The sequence below is a fragment of the Xiphophorus hellerii genome, chromosome 5 (genome assembly GCF_003331165.1).
Source record: "Xiphophorus hellerii strain 12219 chromosome 5, Xiphophorus_hellerii-4.1, whole genome shotgun sequence".
NCBI lineage: Eukaryota > Metazoa > Chordata > Actinopteri > Cyprinodontiformes > Poeciliidae > Xiphophorus > Xiphophorus hellerii.
Window position 1 is genome coordinate 3,722,705 of NC_045676.1, and position 20,467 is coordinate 3,743,171.

The 20,467-nt window shown below is 37.8% G+C and overlaps 1 protein-coding gene across 3 annotated transcripts in view; it reads right to left on the minus strand.

The window, feature by feature from the left end:
• The window catches only part of inpp4b (inositol polyphosphate-4-phosphatase type II B), a 199,897-nt gene that overhangs the window by 176,210 nt on the left and 3,220 nt on the right, over nt 1–20,467 (minus strand). For all 3 annotated transcript variants that reach the window (XM_032563682.1, XM_032563683.1, XM_032563681.1), the window contains exon 2: nt 6,958–7,002. In XM_032563682.1, the coding sequence (XP_032419573.1) occupies nt 6,958–7,002 (45 nt within the window). The remainder of the gene's footprint in view (nt 1–6,957; nt 7,003–20,467) is intronic.

Here is a 20,467-nt window from a genome sequence, read left to right on the forward strand (position 1 = left end):
AGAGGCTATTTAGTTTCTCAAAGGAGTGGATTCTGAACCACGCTGTGATTGTTCTCGAGTCTCCAAGCCAGAGTCCAGACTTGAATCCAATTGAACACTCTGGAGAGATCTGAAAATGGTTGTGTACAGATGCTTGACAAGCTATACGAAGAAGAATGGGCCAAACTACCCAAAGAAAGGAGTGCTAAGCTTCTTGTTTCAGAACGGTTTGAGGCTGTAATTGGTGGATCAATGAAGTAGTTAGCAAAGGCTGTGAATATAATTTATTGGTTTTCTATTTCTTTTAAATAAACTTGCCTCATATTTTTTCCATATTGTCGTAATATTGTATTTGTGTGTAGAATTTTGAGGAATGAGATTAATTTAAAACAACTTGGCATTAGAGCGTAACATAAAACAAAATATGGAAAAAGTGAAGTGGTGTGAATACCTTCAATGTGCACTGTATGTCCTCTGGATTTGAGAAATACTTATGACTTTGACCCTCAAGGTAGTTTATAGGAAGTGCTGTCAAAGTATGGGGTGACATGGATGCTTGTTAGGGCTACTTAGTCCTTGTACTGTATAACCAAAGTTATATTTGTCTTCACATTCTTGGTACAATGTTGAGCTTGTTCCCCGGGTAGGTTGGACTCTGACCCACATTTCTTATAATTATCAACTTTGGATTGGAGAGTGTCTGGTTTGAAGCCTCCAAGGTACATCTTTAGTTGGTATGAATGATGTCATTCTGTTGCCATCTTTAGGCCATGACCTTCAGCATGCCCCAGGATGGTTTGAGTGCAAAGCAGTCATGATGACGGTCAGTCCTCTAAGCGTGAAGTCATAGTCCTAGTCCAGAAAAAGGTTGACTGTTCCCTTCAGGTTTGGGGGAAGTCTCGCCTTCAATGATAACTTCAAGTGTTGTGGTGTCTTATTCAGGAAATGGTAAGATATGGAGATGGATTGACAAGTGTTGTTTTTATCTGTTGTGGTAGAAAAATAGCAGTTCCACATAATTAGATTCCTTATTTACCTGTCCATCCGTGTCTCGACTCTTCTATGGTCTATGGTCTGCATAAGCTTTAAAGGCTTTAGATAAAGGGCTCGCTTTTGACCTGATGTTTTATTTAACTGCTCCTCTGATCCCATTTACCTTTATAAGTTTAACCACAGAAAAGCTGTTTTGGGTGTTGTGTCTGCAACATGACGTTATCTTCAGAATATTTTAAGCTACTTAACACCTCATCTCTGTCGTTGTCTTTCGATTGACAATTTACTTTAGCTTTTCGCTCAGTGATTATTTGTTCATTAAAACTAAGTAAATGAGACAAAGGAAAAGTCACCAGGAAAGAAAACTAAACCATAATGACAAACCCAGAGCTATTATAGCCCTGGTAGGCTGTGTTATGCTCAATTGGTATCACGGTGCCCGAAGTGTGTGAAGAAAATATCCCCCTGACCATTACACCACCAAAAGCAGCCTAACCTATTAATGCAAGGCGGAATGAATCCATGCTTTCATGTCTACGCCACTTTCTGATCCCAGCTGAAATTGAGACTCTACAGACCAGGTAATGCTTTTCCAATCTGCTGTTGTCCAATTCTGGAGAGCCTGCTTCAGTTTCCACCTTTTAGCTGACAAGAGTACCTTAAGCTTCAGTGTGTTGTGCTTTCAAAAGATTTCATTCAAGATGCTAATTAGTATGCATTAGTATGTATGTTTTTAGTATGCACATAAAGTGGCCAATAGGTTGCTGTTATAAAGTTACATTTTAAGCTTACAGAATTCTTTGCTATACAAAAATAATCTCCCCCAAAAATATTTTTTACCTCATTCATTGCCAGAGCTGTAGCAGCAAAGTTTCTAAAGTATGAAATCTGTATAAGTACCAAAACGTTTGGCCATAACTGTAAACCCAGAATATAAGACAGTATCATTCAGTATCGGATTCTTTCAGCGGCTGGTAAAAAGGAAGCAGCAGGAGAGTCCTGATAGGTATCCTGCAGCTCAAGTCCAGACCTCATACATCATCTCTTAGGGGTCATTTTAATTTTATATTCCCCCTTCATTCCAGGCAGCAGGAATTTTAGACTTGCATTAAAGAAGTCTGGCATTTGCTTATGCAGAAGGAGATAAAAGGCATAAAACCATGTTCATATGAGCTGAAAGCAGCAGCATCTATCAGCCTGTGTTTCAGCTGCTGCTTTGTCATTACTGCAGTGACAAAAAGAGTTTACATTAGACTTGGTTGCTCTGTGATAAAGCATGCAAAGAGATGCTTTATCACAGCTAAAAATAAAAACTGACAAAGGAGGGACACAGTAGACAAGTTGTTTACCAATTCTCACAGGAAACTCAGAGGAGATTTACAGTGCTAATCAAAAGTTTGCATACAATCATTAAAAGGCATGAATGATTCTAAATGCATTTCATGCTTTTATTGATGCATTTGAAGTCTTTTTATCAAAGGGTCTAAATGATTATATGACATACAATCTTGATTTTAATGTGAATGATTCTTGATCCACACAGTGTTATAACACAGAAAAGTTCAAATATTCATACAGCGCCAATAATGTTGAGCTAAATGCCCACTAGCAGGTTGCACATTGATTATGTGCTTTTTGTAGCCATCAGCAAGCTTCTGGCAAAATTCTGCCTAAACAACCTTCCTGGCAGAATTTGTAGAGTTTATTTAAATTGTTTTGTTCTTTGGCACAAACTCAGCTTTTATTCATAGTTTATGAATTTTAAGGTTAGAGAATTGGCCATTCCAGGTGATTAATATGTTCATTCCAAAACCAGTTTCTTTCAGGACTCCCAGTTCCATTCATCTAGCTGCTGATATTTAGATGAAGCTGGGTTCTCTGGAAGCTTTATTAAGCATATTTATTCTGATAATGAGCTTATCCCCACTCCTCACCAGCACTGTGAGTCTCCTATGAGTTTCATAACAGCATTGGTATAATAAGTTAAACATACAGTGATCAACATTGTGTGTTTTAGTATGGAGGGTGCTGATTTAAAGATTGAAACTGGAAGCGTCTCCCCTTTAAACACCACAATAATGGGTTTCGCAAAGGAATGTGGCGTTTCGATGAAACCTCTGCACTAAGAACCTTTATTACTGTAGGTGGGGGAGGCAGGAAAAGGAAATGGAGAGAGTGACGAGACAGGACAAGAGAGTCCCCTAGAGAAACATTTAGAGATTTAGGAAGGAAGTCTAAATGGAGGGGGGAGAGCGGAGGTAATGAGGGAGAAACATGGATGGAGGGAGGAGGAATATGGCTCATTAAAATGTCACAGACTCAAATAATGGATTGGAGAGCAAGAAAAAAAAGGAGTGAACAAATTTGGAGTGGCTTCAAGAAAATTACATTTGCAGATCCTCCTGTTGATTACTACTGAATTGCCTTCCTTAGCTTAGGTGAAAATTAATTCAACAATGTCACGACTGGCAATTTCATTCAAGTTACTCAAACTGCCAAAGTAAATCGGAACTGATTCCCAAATTACCACAACAATTGTTCAATTTGAGTAATAATGTTTGCCCATCCTTGGAGACTTCAATTACTGCAGTGTATTTATTCAGACTGATTGGAATACGTTGACGTCTTTCAAGATGAATTTTTAAGCAATGGGTTTTAATGCAGGAGACTTCTGTGACCTCCAGAAGGAGTCTGAATTCAGTGTAATGGCAGAGGGAAGCATGGAGGTTACCACATGAGACAAATACATGCTCATCTCCAGAATGATATATGTCTAATGATAAGCATTCATCACCTAAATCAATTCAACAACATTATCCTCTAATGTGCCATTGCTCTGATCTGCACACCATTTTGTCTAAGAGTCTGGGGGAAATGCCATTTATAACAGAGCTTAATAAAATTTACATTTTTCTACATTTGTGTATCGGGACGGTACGGGAGAGACAAACAAAGAGTAATACATTATTTCTTAAGTGAAGCAAAAATTATTGTGTTCAAAATATTGAAAATGATATTCTTGAAATTTGAGAAACATTTTTATCTAGTCCCCTCAAATCTGATACTTCTAATAAATTACAGTGCAAGCTGCTGGATTCACCTAATTAGTCCACCTGTGCTTGATTTAATCTCCCTATAAATCCAGGTGTTCTGTGAAGGACTCAGACGTCTGTTGCAGAATATTAGTCATGAGCAACACTAACGGACAAAGCAGAAAGTTGTGGCGGAGATTACAATTAAAGCAGAATTAGGTTAAAAAGCAATATTCCAACCTTAGAAACTGAAACAGCATTTTTCCCAATTCATCGTCTATAGATGGAAAGAGTTTGGCACGAATGCAAACCTAGAAAAACAAAACCTACCACCTAAATTCACAGAGCAAGGAGAGAATGAATCACAGAAGCGGTCAAGTGATCCAAGGGAAGAAATCCAGAGATCCACGCATAAGGTAAGAAAAATTGTCAACAGGACATCTAGTCAATCAGCCAACAGATCTGACTTTTTTGGAAGCATGGTAAGAAGAGTGTCAGATGAAGTCACTGCAGTTTTCAACAAGCCATGCAGGAGAAACATCAAACATGAGCTTCAATCAGATCACTATGTCGGTTTTCCACAAGAAAACCAAACCATATCAAAACTTGAAAGTATTGGTCAAGTATTAGACTGGCCTAATCAAAGTACAGACCTTAATCTATTAACAATCAGTGGCAAGACTTGGGCCAAAAAAAATCTGAATCTTCTGAATCTAATATTGAAAATATTGGACAAAGATGAAGGGATTTGAACACCATGTAAAGTAAAATTTTGTATAAAGGCTTTGATTTCATTTTTTTTAGTTTTGTTTTTTGCTTTCCAGAAATTAAAGCTATGTGCGTTTGATGCTTCTAACATTTAATAAAAAATGTGTACATAATTTAACACAATAATTTATTAATGATTTGAATGAACTTTACCTTGTATAATTTCAAGGGTGGGTAATTTTAAATGACCTGGCTGGAAAAACGAAAACAACAACAGCAACAACAAAAAAATGTTTTGGTTACTGCTAAAAAGTACCAGGATCATTAATCGGAGCAGAACAAAGACTTTGCTGATGTAAATCTTTAGCTTTTGGTGAATTCTGAATTCTCTTTACTTTGATTAAAGTGAAGACGCTGAGAGAATTATCGACTGCAGTTAAGACCAGAATTTACTGGTCATAACATAAAAGAAACCTCACTCGGAAAAATCTGAGCTTCTTCCACAGCAGCTTGTCTTTGACATTTTCAGATGATGTAACTAAATGAAATGATATAAAATTCAATGAGTATCTCAACTCCTTTGACACCAGGAAGGTTGCGTTAGAAAACAACAAATTTATTTTTTTTAAATGCAGCCATTCCTTGATTCAAATATATTCTGAACTTCATGCATTTCTCGCCTTAAAAATTCGGCAGTTATCCGACAGAAGTACTTTGGTACATAATTAAATCTTGCTCTGAAAAGTGGAAATACTGATGGCATAAATTTAAAAACAACTACTAGAAGTGTTTCAAATTGCAGTGATGTGCAAAATGATTTTTCACATCTTCTTATATTACAACCATTAACTTTTATTCATCTTTTTGGGACTTTCACAATTCAAAAGCACCTTTTGAACTTTTGAATTTTGAAAATCTTTGGGAACCACTGGTTCCTATAGAACCGGTCAACTTATTTCAGTTTGTTTCCATTTAAACAGACAAGGTTTTTTTATGACAAATAAGCTGAAATTTATATGCAAAAGTGGAACAGTTCCTTTTTAATCATCACCATCACAGCAAAGCATTGTTCCAGTAAAAAATGTGCTTTCCTACAGTTATCTCATTAAATGTTAATTGGCTGTGATGTTACGGAGGAGGTTTGCTGCCACTCCCACACCACACACACAAAGTGAAAACAGTTAAGACCCATTATACAAATTTTTCACCCCCGTGGAATATGAAACAGCTGCAGCTCTTTCACAAATACGAGCCCAGAGTTTTAATAAGAGCTGGAAAAAACTCAAACACATGCATAAGATTCCCTCCTTAGATAGCAGGGACTTCGAAAACAAAATGCTCTGTAATGCATTTTATAGCTGTTCCAGAGAGACAAGCAGCTGAAGCTTTGAGATAAAGCTGATAAAACAAACAAGTCATTTTTAAAACAAATCACTCCAACTTGTGAGCACTATAGGACTTGTTGACACAAGTTCAGGGTTGCTCGACGTTCTTCAGGTCCCACTGGATCACAGCAAATTAAGAATAACTCCTTTAGAGCGAGAACAATGGCAATGCTAAGATCTCAGGCCTCGCCAACATCCACTCTGAACCAATCTGTCTTTATACAACAGGTTCCTGTGATGATTCTACCACACAAAGCCACAAAACCACCAAAGCAACTGAATACTAAAATTTTCATGCTGGTGCTCCTGAATCAACTTCTAAACTACAACTTCATACTGGAACATGCAAGAGACAGTTCATGAAAATGATACCGTCATTCACCACATGCAGTAGTTGTATTTTATAGGAAACAGATCTGCAAATCGTTGTAAATTGAACACAAAGTGCCTCGTAAATGTACCTCATTAAATTGCATATTGCTTCCTAATTGCTTGTTGTCAATTGTTTTCCATTTTGTTGGTCAATAAACTGTTCTTTTGCAACAAGAATTGCATACAAGTGATTCTTTCTTTGCTAAGTTTCTTATGAGTTAAAGTCACAGTATATTTTTGGTCCTACTTACTGTGACATCAGAACAGCACAAACTGTGGTTTTTAAAAAACAGATACTTCTTGGTGTCGTACTACCAAACATTTTCCATTGTTATAAGAGTTTTATTTGTCAGTAAAAATCTTTCCTCAGCACAATCAGCATGTGCCGGCAGGCAAGATTAGGCCGCACTTTAGACACCCCTGCTAGTATGTGTACACATAATGCATGTTATGTAGAAGAAGAACATTGTGCAAGATTAGAGACTTACCAATGCTGAACTCCAACTGTCGCAGCTTTGGAGTTACAGTCACAGCTGTAGGACAAAAAAGGAGAGAGAAAAAAAGAATAAGATCTCATTAATTAAGGTTCTCTTGATATCTTAATCTTTTTTTAAAAATTGAAAAACAACATGTTTTTGCTTAAAGAAGATCTTGGAAAAGATCAATCTTTGTATCTTTATCCTTGTCCATACCCTCTTATTTGTGCAGGGTTGTCCATGTCCAGCAGCCATTGGCTAAGAGGGAGGGACAACCTGGACAGGTTACCAGTTGAACAGACAAGCTGCTTTTCTGTTCACCATACGATTGTGCAAATTGGAAACACAACTCACATTTTTGATAAAACTTTTTGCACTAGTCTGAAGTGTTTTTTTGACTGTATCGGAATTAGAGTATTTAAAAAAACTGAAATAAAAACACTTTTTTTTTTTACATGAAACGAGTCCACAACCGGATGTTACTACTGACAGAACAACAAAGAAGATGAAAAGTGGTAGAAGGATGATGGTGCGGCATGTTTTTTTAATGACTTATCATGTCAACAATGGGATTTTGATTATGTTTCTTATTTAATGGAAATACAGAAATTGCAAAATTGTGGGGTTTTTTTACATTAGAGGAATAGACAAAGTTTTCTGCACATTTGTAATGGAAACTCAGGTACAGAGACACAATAATGCACACAAACTCATATATAAGGTCAACTTAGAGAAACCAATTGACCTGAATGTTGTATTTATGGGCTGTGGAAAAAAAGTAGATTACCCAGAGAGAACCCACACATGCACATGGAGATCATACAAATGACATGCAGGACCTTCTTGATGCAAGGCAGCAGTTCTACCCTCTGCAGCCCAACCTGCTTTATGTGCCAAACAAATTTAACCTGCAGTATTTCCCTGACATACTGTAAGTGTGAGTGGACCTATCCCAGGCGGCCCATGCCTTCATTTCCTTCTTCCTGCATGTCAGGTTGGTCTCTTGCTTATCCACCCCCATGTTTTCTGTGTGACAGTGTGTGAGTAAATAAGAGCCATAATGTTCTAGTGTCTCTATTTCTGCCCGCACACCTGGGAGCCTTCATTCATCAAGCCTCTGCAGTATAAATACCCACACACTGACGCCCGCTGCTCACCGGATTGTCAACTCCCCTACGTGTTGCCACAGTGTGACTGAGAAGCAAAGTTCTGTTCCCATTCCTCACATTTCCTGAAATCCTTCACTCTGTATACGATCAAGTCTGTACGCGTTTCGTCTCCTGGCAGCCTCGTTCGGTTGCATCCTCCCGACCGGTGCTCGTCGCGGTCTGTCTTTCCTGCTGTGTGCATTCTTCACATCCAGCCACACTGTGCAGCTCTGCTTTCATGTCGCTACCTGGATTCCTGCTCTGACAACCAGTCCACTCACACCCTGACGACGCAACACTCCAATGTGACACTATTCTCTAGTAAGAAGTACTTGAGTCATTAACTTTTAAAAGCAACTAAATCATCTCTAGCCAATAATTTATCGGCAGCCAATAGGCCTAATGAGAGATGGGGACTGGAGCTCAGATTGTGGAAACTATTTTAATAAGAAAATAGCTCAATAACAGAGAAATGGTATTCTAAAATTCTAAGCGTGACAATCTCCCAGAACTGTTCGTTTAGATTATGCAAAAAAGCCTACAAACTTTGTCGGGCGTTCAAACGAGAGTTTCTGGTATGGATTGTCCTTGAGGGCTCATGCCAAAAAAGATGAGCAGTGTACTGACTGCCTCTATCATCTGTCACCAGTGCTGTTTCTCATTCTTTGCTCTCCCAGTCCGACACCACCGCTCAAACACAAAGCAGATGAAAACGCCTGCAGGTTGGATCGACACACGACGGCCTTAGAGCACCGAGTGTGTTGCTCATGTGCCCACAGACACAACTGGCCTCTCTAAGGCTCATCAACTCCACTAATGGGCCACACATTCAGGGTGATTTCTGATTTATTGGAGCCACTAGAGTTTAGATAACAGACATTAAATGAAATGAGGATCATTTACAAAGGCTAGATAGATTTTGGTCATTTTGTTCTCTGGCAGCTGTAACTGTGCACCGATCAGATCAATTTGGTTGCAAAAGCATGCTACTGAAATGGCCCATTTCCACTCTGTCTGGGCAGTGGTGTACAGTACATATCTATGAATATACATGTGCATAAGAACACTGCTGTTGGCGTTCTCACCAACACCAGGCATGTAGAGTACATCACCCAGAGAACAGACTTTAAAATTCTTCTGTTAGTTTACAAATCACTGAACGGCTTAGCCCCAAAATACATTAAAGATGTTGTATCAACTTTCCAGATCTCTCAGGTCTTCTGGTTCTGGTCTGCTCTGCTGCTTTCCGAGGACCAGAATCAAACACAGAAAAGCAGAATTCAGCTTCTATGCACAATAAATCGAAACAAACTTCCAAAAAATTGGGAAAACAGCTGAAAACACCAAGTTCCTTTAAATCAAGGCTAAAAACACACCTGTTTTGCGAAGATGGCATTCAATGACAAGAAGATGTTCATTTAGATGAGGTCAAATAGTGTTCTTAAAGGGACAGTATTATGTATTTTCCAGGCACACAGTGTCACTGTATAGCACAATCAAGTAAGTATGTTAGCTTCAGTTGTTATGAAAATGCCACATATATCAAATATGACTTAAAAAATTTACTTTACAATTTAATGCCTTGAAATTGGGCCTCTGTTTCTTTAAGTCCTCATCTTCCCTACACTCTGCCTTCAGGAAGTCATCAAAACAACCTTTTTACCATCGTTCTCTAAAAAGTAGCTCTTATAATGCAGAGTTCTCTGGGTGTTTGCTAATTGCTGCTGGCTAGTCTGAAGGACCTGAGTGGGAGAGTTGTGGGAGAGGGCTGCTCTGTGAGGCGGAAGCTCGAAGCTTGGAAACTGCAGCTCTGAGGAGGAGCTGCATTTTGAAGGCGGAGCTACAGTAGGTTCGACCAGGCATTTTGCACAGCTGAATGTTGTCATGGGAGATTAAAGGATTTCTCAAACACGCGTGAAAAAATTGAGGAAACATAATAACACGATGTAAAGCTAATAAAAGTTGATTTTTCATAATACTGCCTCTTTAGAGTGAATGTTCTTTTTCTGCTAACTTAGACCTCAGTAGACCTTGAGCTCAAACTGCTTCCACCCAGTAAAATAATATTTACTGTTCTGGAACTGTCTCCCCACTGAGACGGTTTTGGACAGTAGAGCCTGTTTTTCTTAATCATCATCTAATGTGATGCACAAATGCTTTCCAAGGCTTTTCGCTGCTGGGGTGACCAGCACCTGATGACATCATGATGTTGTGGCTCTCGTGAGCTCTCCATGCTAACTCAGAGGAGAGTCAGAGTGTGAATTTCTAAAGAGATAGAACAACACACAGAAGCATCAAAGAAGTTTTGCCTTCCCTGAGTTGTATTCTGGATCTGATCGACCGGTAGATTTGGTGGAAAATCTTTATTTACCCTAACTCTTTGTTTTTGTTTCTCCTCTTGATGCTCCTTAATGTTTCAGCAGCTTCAGTTTATTTGCTGGAGGTGAAAGCTTGTTTCCCCCCCCCCCCCCTTAACTGTTCGATTCAGATTTCAACAAAAGAAACCACCAAACATTCAAGGTCTGTGACAGATGCCTCCCTGTGGAGACGACCTTCAGGTCAGGTTGGACAGATGCTGTGCAGAGATTCCCCTGTCGAGAGGAACCAAAGATCCAGGAACCCAGTTGGGTTCACTGAGAGGCGACATAAAAAGACCCAGGCCAAAAGTAAGGCTTCTACTTTTTTACGTTAACTCTGAATCTTCTCTCAAAAGACCTTTATTTTGAATTCTCCTTTATCTTTCTTGCAAAGTTTTCCTTCAACTCAGGAATTTGGCACTCCAACATTTTTCTCAAAAATCAAGAATTAGTTTCATGTTATTTTTGTGTTTTACATTTGTTACTTGACCATTAAAATAGATCAGTGTGATTACTAACTTACTAAGATTCTTGAGTCTATCGGAAAAACAGTTTCAATTGAAATGTAAATATTGTGAAATACAATAAATAAATATATTTTTAATTGTCCATCTCTCTGTTGATTAAAAGGATGAGCAAAAAAAAAGAAAGAAAATACTTATCAAGGTTATGTAATGGCTGTTTCTCTGCTGTTAGAGTGCAATTTTCACATGTGAATGCAAACATTGAGTTTAGGGGGCGTGGCCAGCAGCAGCTTATTGGGATTTAAAGAGACAAGAGGTACTAAAACAGCTTATCCTGAAAAGAGCTCAAAATATGTAGAACAGAGCAGACTAAAATCTCATTATCCAAGAATGATATTGTTCAAAAAATGTATTTGTGTAGCCCATAGCCCTATCCTAACCTAACCTGTTCAAGAAAGCACAATAGACCATCTTTAAAATAAATCTTCCACATAACTAATTATGTGGAAAATATATATATATAACTACATGGAACTGTATATGTATATATATATATATATATATAACTACATGGACTTAAAGAAAATGTATTCACATACAGCTTTTAAAAGCAGCTGTATTTAAATAAACTTCCTGTCATGATCTGGTTTTCTCATAACTGTCAACCTCATGCTCCTCTCAGGTGGTGTCTGCTCATGTTGTCACCACTAAAGCTTCCTTGTAGGACCATATGAAACTTTAATAAGCCAGAATGTCATGCTGTATTGTTTAAAAAAAAGGGGACCCTTTAGATATGTGGACCGAGACAGAGCCGGCTGTTCGGTCCTGCCTTTGCTGCCATGTTATCATAAGGGATTGTCATTGTGACAGCCTAATTTGTTTAGAGGACTCCATCTGTGCCATATATTAACTTTTTCAGAGTTGTAGGAGGCAGTGACAAATCCCTGACATTGCAGTAATAATTAAAGATGAGGAATGAAGATAAGTTAGATGTGGGTTGGAAGGGATGCCAATCACAAAAAACCCAACGTGCTGAAAAGCAAGTGAATGTTGACAGAGCGGAAGGAGGATTACAATTCACAGCTGTCTGCTTTTATATGCAGAGCTCTTAGGTAGACTGTCAAATATTAATGAAAGGATGGTGCCAGATGTTTTGTTTGTACACAGTCAACAGTTTATGTTGCACCTTCAAAGACAAAGACTCAGTGTGTTCCAGCATTGCTCTGGAAACTGTTGCATGCGTTGGGTTTTCAAGATCGGTGTTAAATTGCACCACTGCAGCCTGAGGACACAGCAGGTGTATGAGCGCCTGTCTCTTCCTCCAGGATCCTCCTCTCACAGGCAGGGCTGCTGCAACTGCTGGTGTCTAGCACAAGACAGATACGTCATCACATCTGACAGCAGTGCAGTCCAGATGAGAGCTTTCCATTTCTCAAGTCTATCATCTTGTATTTTTCTTTTTCTTTTTTTTCCAAGTCTGCCTGCTTTGGCTTGTACTCCGTAAGACGTGTTCTGTATGCAGAATAGGAGACTAAATTCTGGTCTCATCTCACCAAAGCTCCTTCAGCAAAGTAAGTGCAGTGCAAAAACACAAAAACTTACCAATTATTATTGATGTAGTTTCTAGTGCAAATATTTTGGTACATTGAAATCAGACAAAACTCAGGTAATTTTACAGCAAGATGTGGGAGTAGGAGCTTGTTTTAAGTGAATGATTCCTTAATATTGATTAAAAAGTACTAGTGGAAGTACCAGCAGATTATTTCACCTACAAATGGAATAATCTGCCAGTGGAACTAAAACTTTTTTATCAATATTAAGTTAGTTTGGTTTAATTTCAAGTGTACTAAAATATTTGCTCTAAAAAGTAGATTTAAAAAATACTTGGTAAAATTCTGTATTTTTGCAGTGCAAAGTTTATTTATATAGCGTTTCTCACAATCATAAAAATAAAATTTAAATCAGCAAATTATATGGCAAACAAGATCTCTTATAGCTTTCTTTTGACAATGGTTAACTTCTCACACTCTCACCAATACTCGTTTACTAAGTCACTTTTGAAGGTGTTTGGTTGCACTGGATCTTACTTGTGGGTGTCAAAGTAGACAGGGCCAATTGCAGTTCCATGCAATCATTTTCAGATGTCAAAAGAGCTTCAAAATTATGTGAACAGGTCTCAGTATGAATACTTTCATATGGCTCTGCAATTCTACAACTGACATAGATGGATTCCTGATATGCCTCGGAACATCCCAGGACAAAACTTTTGGAAACGTGCCAGAGGTCAGTTGTGTGTGAAATTAAATTATGGTCATAAATTTTCACTAGCAACAAAGAAAAAAAAACACCTTTCTATTTGATTTGCATCAACTTCTTGCTTCTCTTAATATTTAAAAGGGATCCACGATTAGTTTAACATGTTGGCCTAAATATGTTGTAATTTTTCTGTTAACTAAAAAAATTGCTGTTTGTAATACGTCAAAACTCATAACTTCAAAATAATTTATATTTTGTTATATTTTTTTCACCTGCGCAATGCATTCTGGGTTGATGACGTAGATGGCTACGTTCTGTACTGGAATCTACAGAGAAAACACAGGAAGGTTAACTTTTCCCTATTTGTTGTTTATCATATTGCGTTTGACTGGTGTAAATTTAGGCAGTTCCACACTGCGTCATTGTTGGCTATAATTAAAAGAAAATAGTGAGGTGACTTTGGATCATTTGTCACATAAAACAAAGCTTAACACTGCTGAGGGAAAGCGAGGGAGAAACCGTGGAAGCTCCTTTAAATGACAGCAGAGCAAAGACCGGACCCTAAACAGCTGTTAAGACCAGACCCGACACTGAACTACTTACAAAACTACTTACCAGATCACCCAGTCTGACCGGAGGTGCGTCATTCTTTGTGTCTTTTATGAAGCCGAATGTGGCAGCAGCAGCACAAATACAGCTTCTTCGGCCAACTTTTTCCTCTTCCTCCGTTTCATCCTCCTCATCTTCATTACTCATTGTGATTTTTACATTTCCATTATTGTCAATCCACTTCAAATTGAAAAGTCTTAGCGCATTAGTCATCACTGTTTTTTTCACCACCACCCCATCCTCTTTCTTTGTCTTCTTCTTTTCTATTACGGCGGATCGCAAGCAACTTTAAGCTACATACCGCCACCTACTGTACATTAGTGAATAGCAACACTACCGTACCTTACATTCATTAAATTCTATTTTTTCATTTTCATAATTGCGCGAACGGATTTTCATCCTGATCCGTCCGTGCATTAGCATGGACGGAGCTAATGCAATTGCACCAAGCATATGTAAATTACCCAGAATGCATTGCAGCGTAAACAACATGGCGACATCCGTGCAACAATATTTTATTTAAGTGTATTCATACATTTAAAGATATCTAATGTAATTTTTATACATTTACAAAATGCAAAAAATATTGTGATGTGTTTTTCTATAAACTTGTTTTTTATAAAAACCAAACAGCCTACAGTTTTACTGTATTGTAAAATAAATATTCTTAAAATTATATATTGCTACAACTAATCATGGATCTCTAAAGGCAAAATGTAAAACTGTACTTAAGTTTTAAAAAAAAAAGTCAAATTTCCAATCGGAAGAAATTGTACATCATTTGAATGTAAATTAAGTGAACTTTCAAAATGTTTCAAAAAAGAAAAAGGCTATTGCAAAGTATGTGTTTTTCTATCAACTTGTTTTGAGTGAATCAACCAGACTACGCAGAGCCTCATTTCGTCAGAAGTTGATGTTGTGCATGGCTGTGATAAAATGTAGAGGGTGCAAACTAGCATGGAAAACACATCTAATATAAATGGAGAGTCCTCTCTTCCCCATGGAGGTTTGGACTTAGACCCACCAGAGGATGGCAGCTATGTCAGAACTTTTTTGGTAAATATCATCTCCCTTTTAGAACATTAACTCTTTTTTTTTTGAAAACCCAAAAACCATCTGAACAAAAAAAAAAAAAAAAAAAACATTTTGAAACTGAGGAAGTTACTTCAAATTTTGCCATTTTCATCAACTTTTTCTAATGTGATATATCAAGATACAAAAAAATTAACTTTATGGAAACACAGTGATGTTGGTAAGAAGGTAAGAAACACATTCTTGACTTTGACATGATTATTTTGCACTTTTTAGAAGGGAGCAACAATCCTGACAGAAAAATACGACAGGTTTCGGGAATGTCTAATCTCCCATCCAGATCAGAGAAGAGGATATTGATATTTCAGCAAAGATACATAAATGTCATCAAGTAGACACCTATTTATCAACATCATCATCATTATGTCGAACCATCTGCAGGATGTACAAAAATGGCCTCCCAGACCTGCAGTTCAGATCTGTCTCCCAGTAAAAATCTGTCTGACATGGCAAACAAGGCTCTGAATTGTTGATCAGCCATGCAAGAATCTGAAAAGACTCCAGTTGTAAAACTACTCAAAGTGGCATGAGTTTGGTTAAAAGAAGAAATGATCCCAACTTTTTTTGTTTTCTCATTTTTAATATGCTTTTTGGCATCAAGTGTTTTAAGGTTCAGCATTTCAACATATAGCTCAATCGCTGGGTTTTGATCATTTGAAAATCAGTGTATTTTACTGTGATTTTGTCCTGAAGCTCTAAATATAATGCATGCCATTAATTCTTGTAAGAAAATACTGGATATGGTCTGCACAGCTACATGGTCTAATCGCAATAATTAAACATTACGTGGATGCATACCGCCCGTGCAGCCCACCTCACTCATACCTGCGACGAGCACACAATGCTCTAAGCCACAATGTGGCTCAGAACAACTATGTGGAGAAAAGTGGCACAGGTGTGGTATTTATAATCGATATCCAGCAGCATTATGAATATGGTAATAAGCTCAGCGAGGCGGCAGGCGGGCTGCACATGCAGATGCATCTCCCGAAGGGGCCCAGAGCAAATGAGGTGTACCCGCCTGCTATACCGCAGTTTCATCTGGCTCCAGAAATAACAGCACAGCCCCACTGTACTTCCAATCTATCAGCCCCCCCGAGTCTGCGGGTGGTATCAGTGGGGGGAAAGGCACGCTGAAGGGAGCACAGAGGAGAATTTGTAAGGATGTAGCAGCATGGGGGGATTTCTGTGGAATGACAGAGTTAATGAATGACCTGGGTGGTAAATTGTCCATCTTACAGATGATCACTTAACCTTTTTTCTCTGCTTGTTTCTTTGCTAAAAATTAGACATTCCTTAGTAAAAATTTGACATTCCTTAGTAAAATTTAGTCATCTTATCCATTGTACATGATGATAAACACAAATGTGAGACAGAGAAACTGATGTCACTGGTGTAAGCTCCTTAATGCATGAAAAATAACTGTCCGGTGCACTTTAAGAAAAATTTCCAGTCAACAGAAAAGCAGAGGATTCACAAGCTAATCACTTCTACTTATTCTCCTCATGAATAGATATTACACAGAGAAGTTCCCTCAGAAGAGTAACATTTTGAGTAGTATCTTCTTTTAGATTTTGAGGAGATATAAATAATTTACTGATACGGCTGGCTCAGCATGGGCTTTGATATTTCAAGGATATAAATAGCATTCCCCCTTCCGCCCCAGCCAGCGGCTCTACTCACGAGTGCACACAGATAAATGCTCAATAATTGCTGTATTCAGTCTCCTTTTGTCCAACCCTGTGCACGTTTTTTCCCTCATTCCCGCATTTTAAAATTCCCTAAAAGCCCCCGGTGCATCATTCACGGCGATCCATCCGGTGATCGCACCTCTACAGTAACTCGATTGATGTTTGCACAGACAGGCATCCCATTAGGACGAGTGGTGCTGAACGCAGGAGTGAGTTATCCTCACATTACTGCGGTGGGAGATTGAGAGGGGACAGATGGTTTTGTTGCCAGCTTTTAATGAAGTGTTGTGAATCAGTTGGTGCAGCCGAGGTGGTCTCGACTGTCACTGCGATAAGAGATGTAGTGTGGAAGGTTAACAAGGGCGCCGACGGAGAGGTGGCTCTGTGATAGCTTTATCATGTCAAACACTAATTAATATTTCAGGTAAAGGCTGACAGCAAAAACTCATGCTCCTTTATGCAAATTGTGATGTGATTAGCTGATAGCTAAAATGGCATAATTTCTTCCTTAGCGTTGGGAGTGTGTACAAAAAAAAAAAAAAACAGTACAGCCTCGTCTTAATAACTGCATGGCAGCAGAGTTCAATCCCACTCTTGTCTCCCGTCAACAAAGTGGAGATAAACCATTTCACCTGCGACTGATAATGCAGGGCTGTCAACTTGTCGACTGTGCTGTACATGGTAATTATGTGCTTTGGCTTTCTCCTTTGTCTTTCAGGACACCAAAGGAAAACAAAATACAACTGCAATCAGATTTTTCTCATTAGTCTCGCTCCCCTACATCTGTCAACTAAAAAACCTGCCATTTTGTACCAGAGAAAGATTCAGATGGGTAGCAAATGTCAGCTTTTACCTGCAGAACACTGGTTTCTGACAAAAAGCAGCACTATCATGATTGTCTAATTTTATGCATAATTAGTGCACTTATAAACACATGCCCATTTATTTATTCATTTTATCTCTTCCACATGTTAATTCTCTCCACATTTTGAAGTTCTACATAAAGACACCATCATGAATGTACTTTCTTCCCCATTAAGATTTTGTTAAATAGTTTTTCTTTTTAATCGAAACTAATTTGTTTAATTTCCACACCTGATTAATATGCACCAAGCCACAGGAAAACTACAAATATTCACCTTTCTTGTTGTTAGGTTGCAACCAGATTTTAGGCAGAGCTTCAAAATGCAAAAAGAAAAAGAGAGAGGGACAAAGCAAGAACAGTAGGCTAACTACTCAGAAATGAATTTAAGCTCCAAAGGCTGTTCATGAGTTCATCTTAGATCAAGACTATTGGTCAAAAAAGATCCAAAATTGACAAATTATTTAAAACAGGAACAATGTACACTATACATTAACTGCAAGAGCAGATATGCATTGTTCAGTTTATAGTGTTATGTGCCAATTTCCACCTGTTGTCACTGGTCCAACTGGTACATTTTAAAAAATAAATAAAAAGAGCTGGATGCTACTCAAACATAAACATTAAGAAAAATATTCTTAATTATTCCAAAAATTAATTTAGACATATTTAATCCTAGTGTTTCCAGCAGGCTGGTGGGAACATTGGATGGATAGACATGCAAGGTAGTCCAAAAAATTATTCTATTCTCCTTTATGAGCTCTGTCAATCTATTGATGAGGATAAACTCTCAGATTAACTGAAGTTGGATCATCTTATCATGACTTTAGAAATGGAAGCCATCAAGAACATCCAGATTATCTTCAAAAGAAAAATAAAAGTTTTCACCTTTTATGGCCCATCTTTGTTGCTCCCTTGCAAAGTCTGAACTGTGAAGTGTGTGTTGTGGGCAGAGAGGTGACCTTTGAAGGTTCTGACTGGATCCTCCATCTCAGTGCAGAAAAAAACTTGGGAGTACCACGACTTTTTTCCTCCCATCACTTCAGGATTCTTTTTGAAGTTTAAAAAGACTTTCTTACAACCATTGCATCAACTAATCATTGCAGGAAGTATTGCTTGTGCACATTTGTAGTGAGCCTTCTTGCCTATGTCGTGAGTGGTTCAATGTAAATGCCTGACAGAAAATTTAATGAAATCTACATTTTTAGGGTTAATGGTCATAAACTTTTGATGAAATGATTTTATAGGTAGCCTGGTTATTCATTTTATCTCTTCCACATGTTAATTCTCTCCACATTTTGAAGTTCTACATAAAAACACCAGCATGAATGTAGTTTCTTCCCCATTAAGATTTTGTTAAATAATTTTTCTTTTAAATCCAAACTAATTTAATTGTTTTCAGTTGGAAAAAAATCCTACAATAGAATTTTTGGAAAGCATCAGTATATCAGTAAATCATCCCTTTTTTTCAAGTTTTCCACTCAAAAGTCACACCTTTGTTAACATTTTGTACTACTCCTTTAAACAGTGACCGTCTTGGCAAATGCCAGGTTTAGTTATTGGCGCCATCTTGAATTTTACACAGTAGTAGAAGATGACTTAGACTTTTTCAGCTTGTTGTGATGTTATTTTAAAAAATGGCACTGCATTCTTGCTTGAGGGCTGTAATATCCGTTTCCATTTACACAAGTTCAAAATTGAAATTTTATTTTAGAAAGAACAATTACATCCATTTAAGTCAGAATATAGCAGATGTTGGAACCTTCTAATCAATTCTATCAAATAAAATCCAATATTGGCTGACTTGCATACAAAATGTAGTGACAGCTGCAATGAACAAAAATAAATTTATTACACACTTCTAATTATTTGCTTCTAAGTAAATCTTTCAACCACTCAATATATGGTGACCATGCTGTCAGAGTAAAAGTCCTACATACAGGGAATTATATTATTGTATAAGTTGTATTGCTAAAATTAGTTAGCCTAATTAAAGAGAAAATAAAAGGGTTTCAGTTTCTGGTGGAGGCCATCAGATTTCATTTAAAATTTTCCTGGCCACCCTGAATGGTTCCCAGGTAAATTGGACGAAAAACAGTCCCACAGGATCACTCATCCTCCACTGTGCTTTAAAATGTTTTTAGATTTTTAGTCTACAATTATAGATTTTACTTTGATATTTATTTTTAAAATTATTTAGGTAATGTCAAACAAATTTAACCCTGGTTGCTAGATATAACATTTTTATTCAGTGTTCCTTTTAATAGTGAAATTAACAGAATAACAGCATTTAGTCTTTGTTATTCATTCTGAGCCATATCCGTTTATCTCTGGGAAAGTTGTGTCCATTTCAGCTGGCATATGCACCAACATCTATCTTAGATCTCAGCAGGTTTTTCTAAGTGTGTGGGTTGTACCAGACAGCTGAATTATGCTAAAATGAGTCTGCAGAGTTTGCTCACTCAGGGCACCGCAGGCGAGGATCATATGGAACTGGCAAAGACAGTCTCACCTTTTACTAATGTTTTCTCATGTTGACATAAAATTCTGCTTCAACTCTGGATGTATTTTACAATAACTTCAGCAAACTGTCTCATTTATAATGACAATGTGAAAAAACGTAACATTAAATAAGGAGTTTGAAATAAGTCTTTTGTGTTGAAAGTTTGCATTTGTCTGTGTTCATCCATCAGTTGCAGAGTTTTGTGTGGCTACCTCCAGCAGCCAATGGGCAAGAGGTGTACACTCCGTACAGGACAGCAGTCCATCCAGGGCAGATAATCATGCATGGACATACTCCCACCTACAGGTAATTAGCAGTTAATGTAAAATGCATGATAAGATAGAGTAAGAGAACATTCATACTCAATACCGGATGGTGTCAGCTGGTTATTTTCTCCCGGGACACTAATAATTGTGCCACCACACAACAAATATGTTTTGTGGGACTTAAAACCTAACGATTATGTGAATTGGGTTTAGAATTGAAGGTTGAGTGCAGCAGCGTGTGGCTCCAGTTGACAGCACATGTTTTACCATGTAT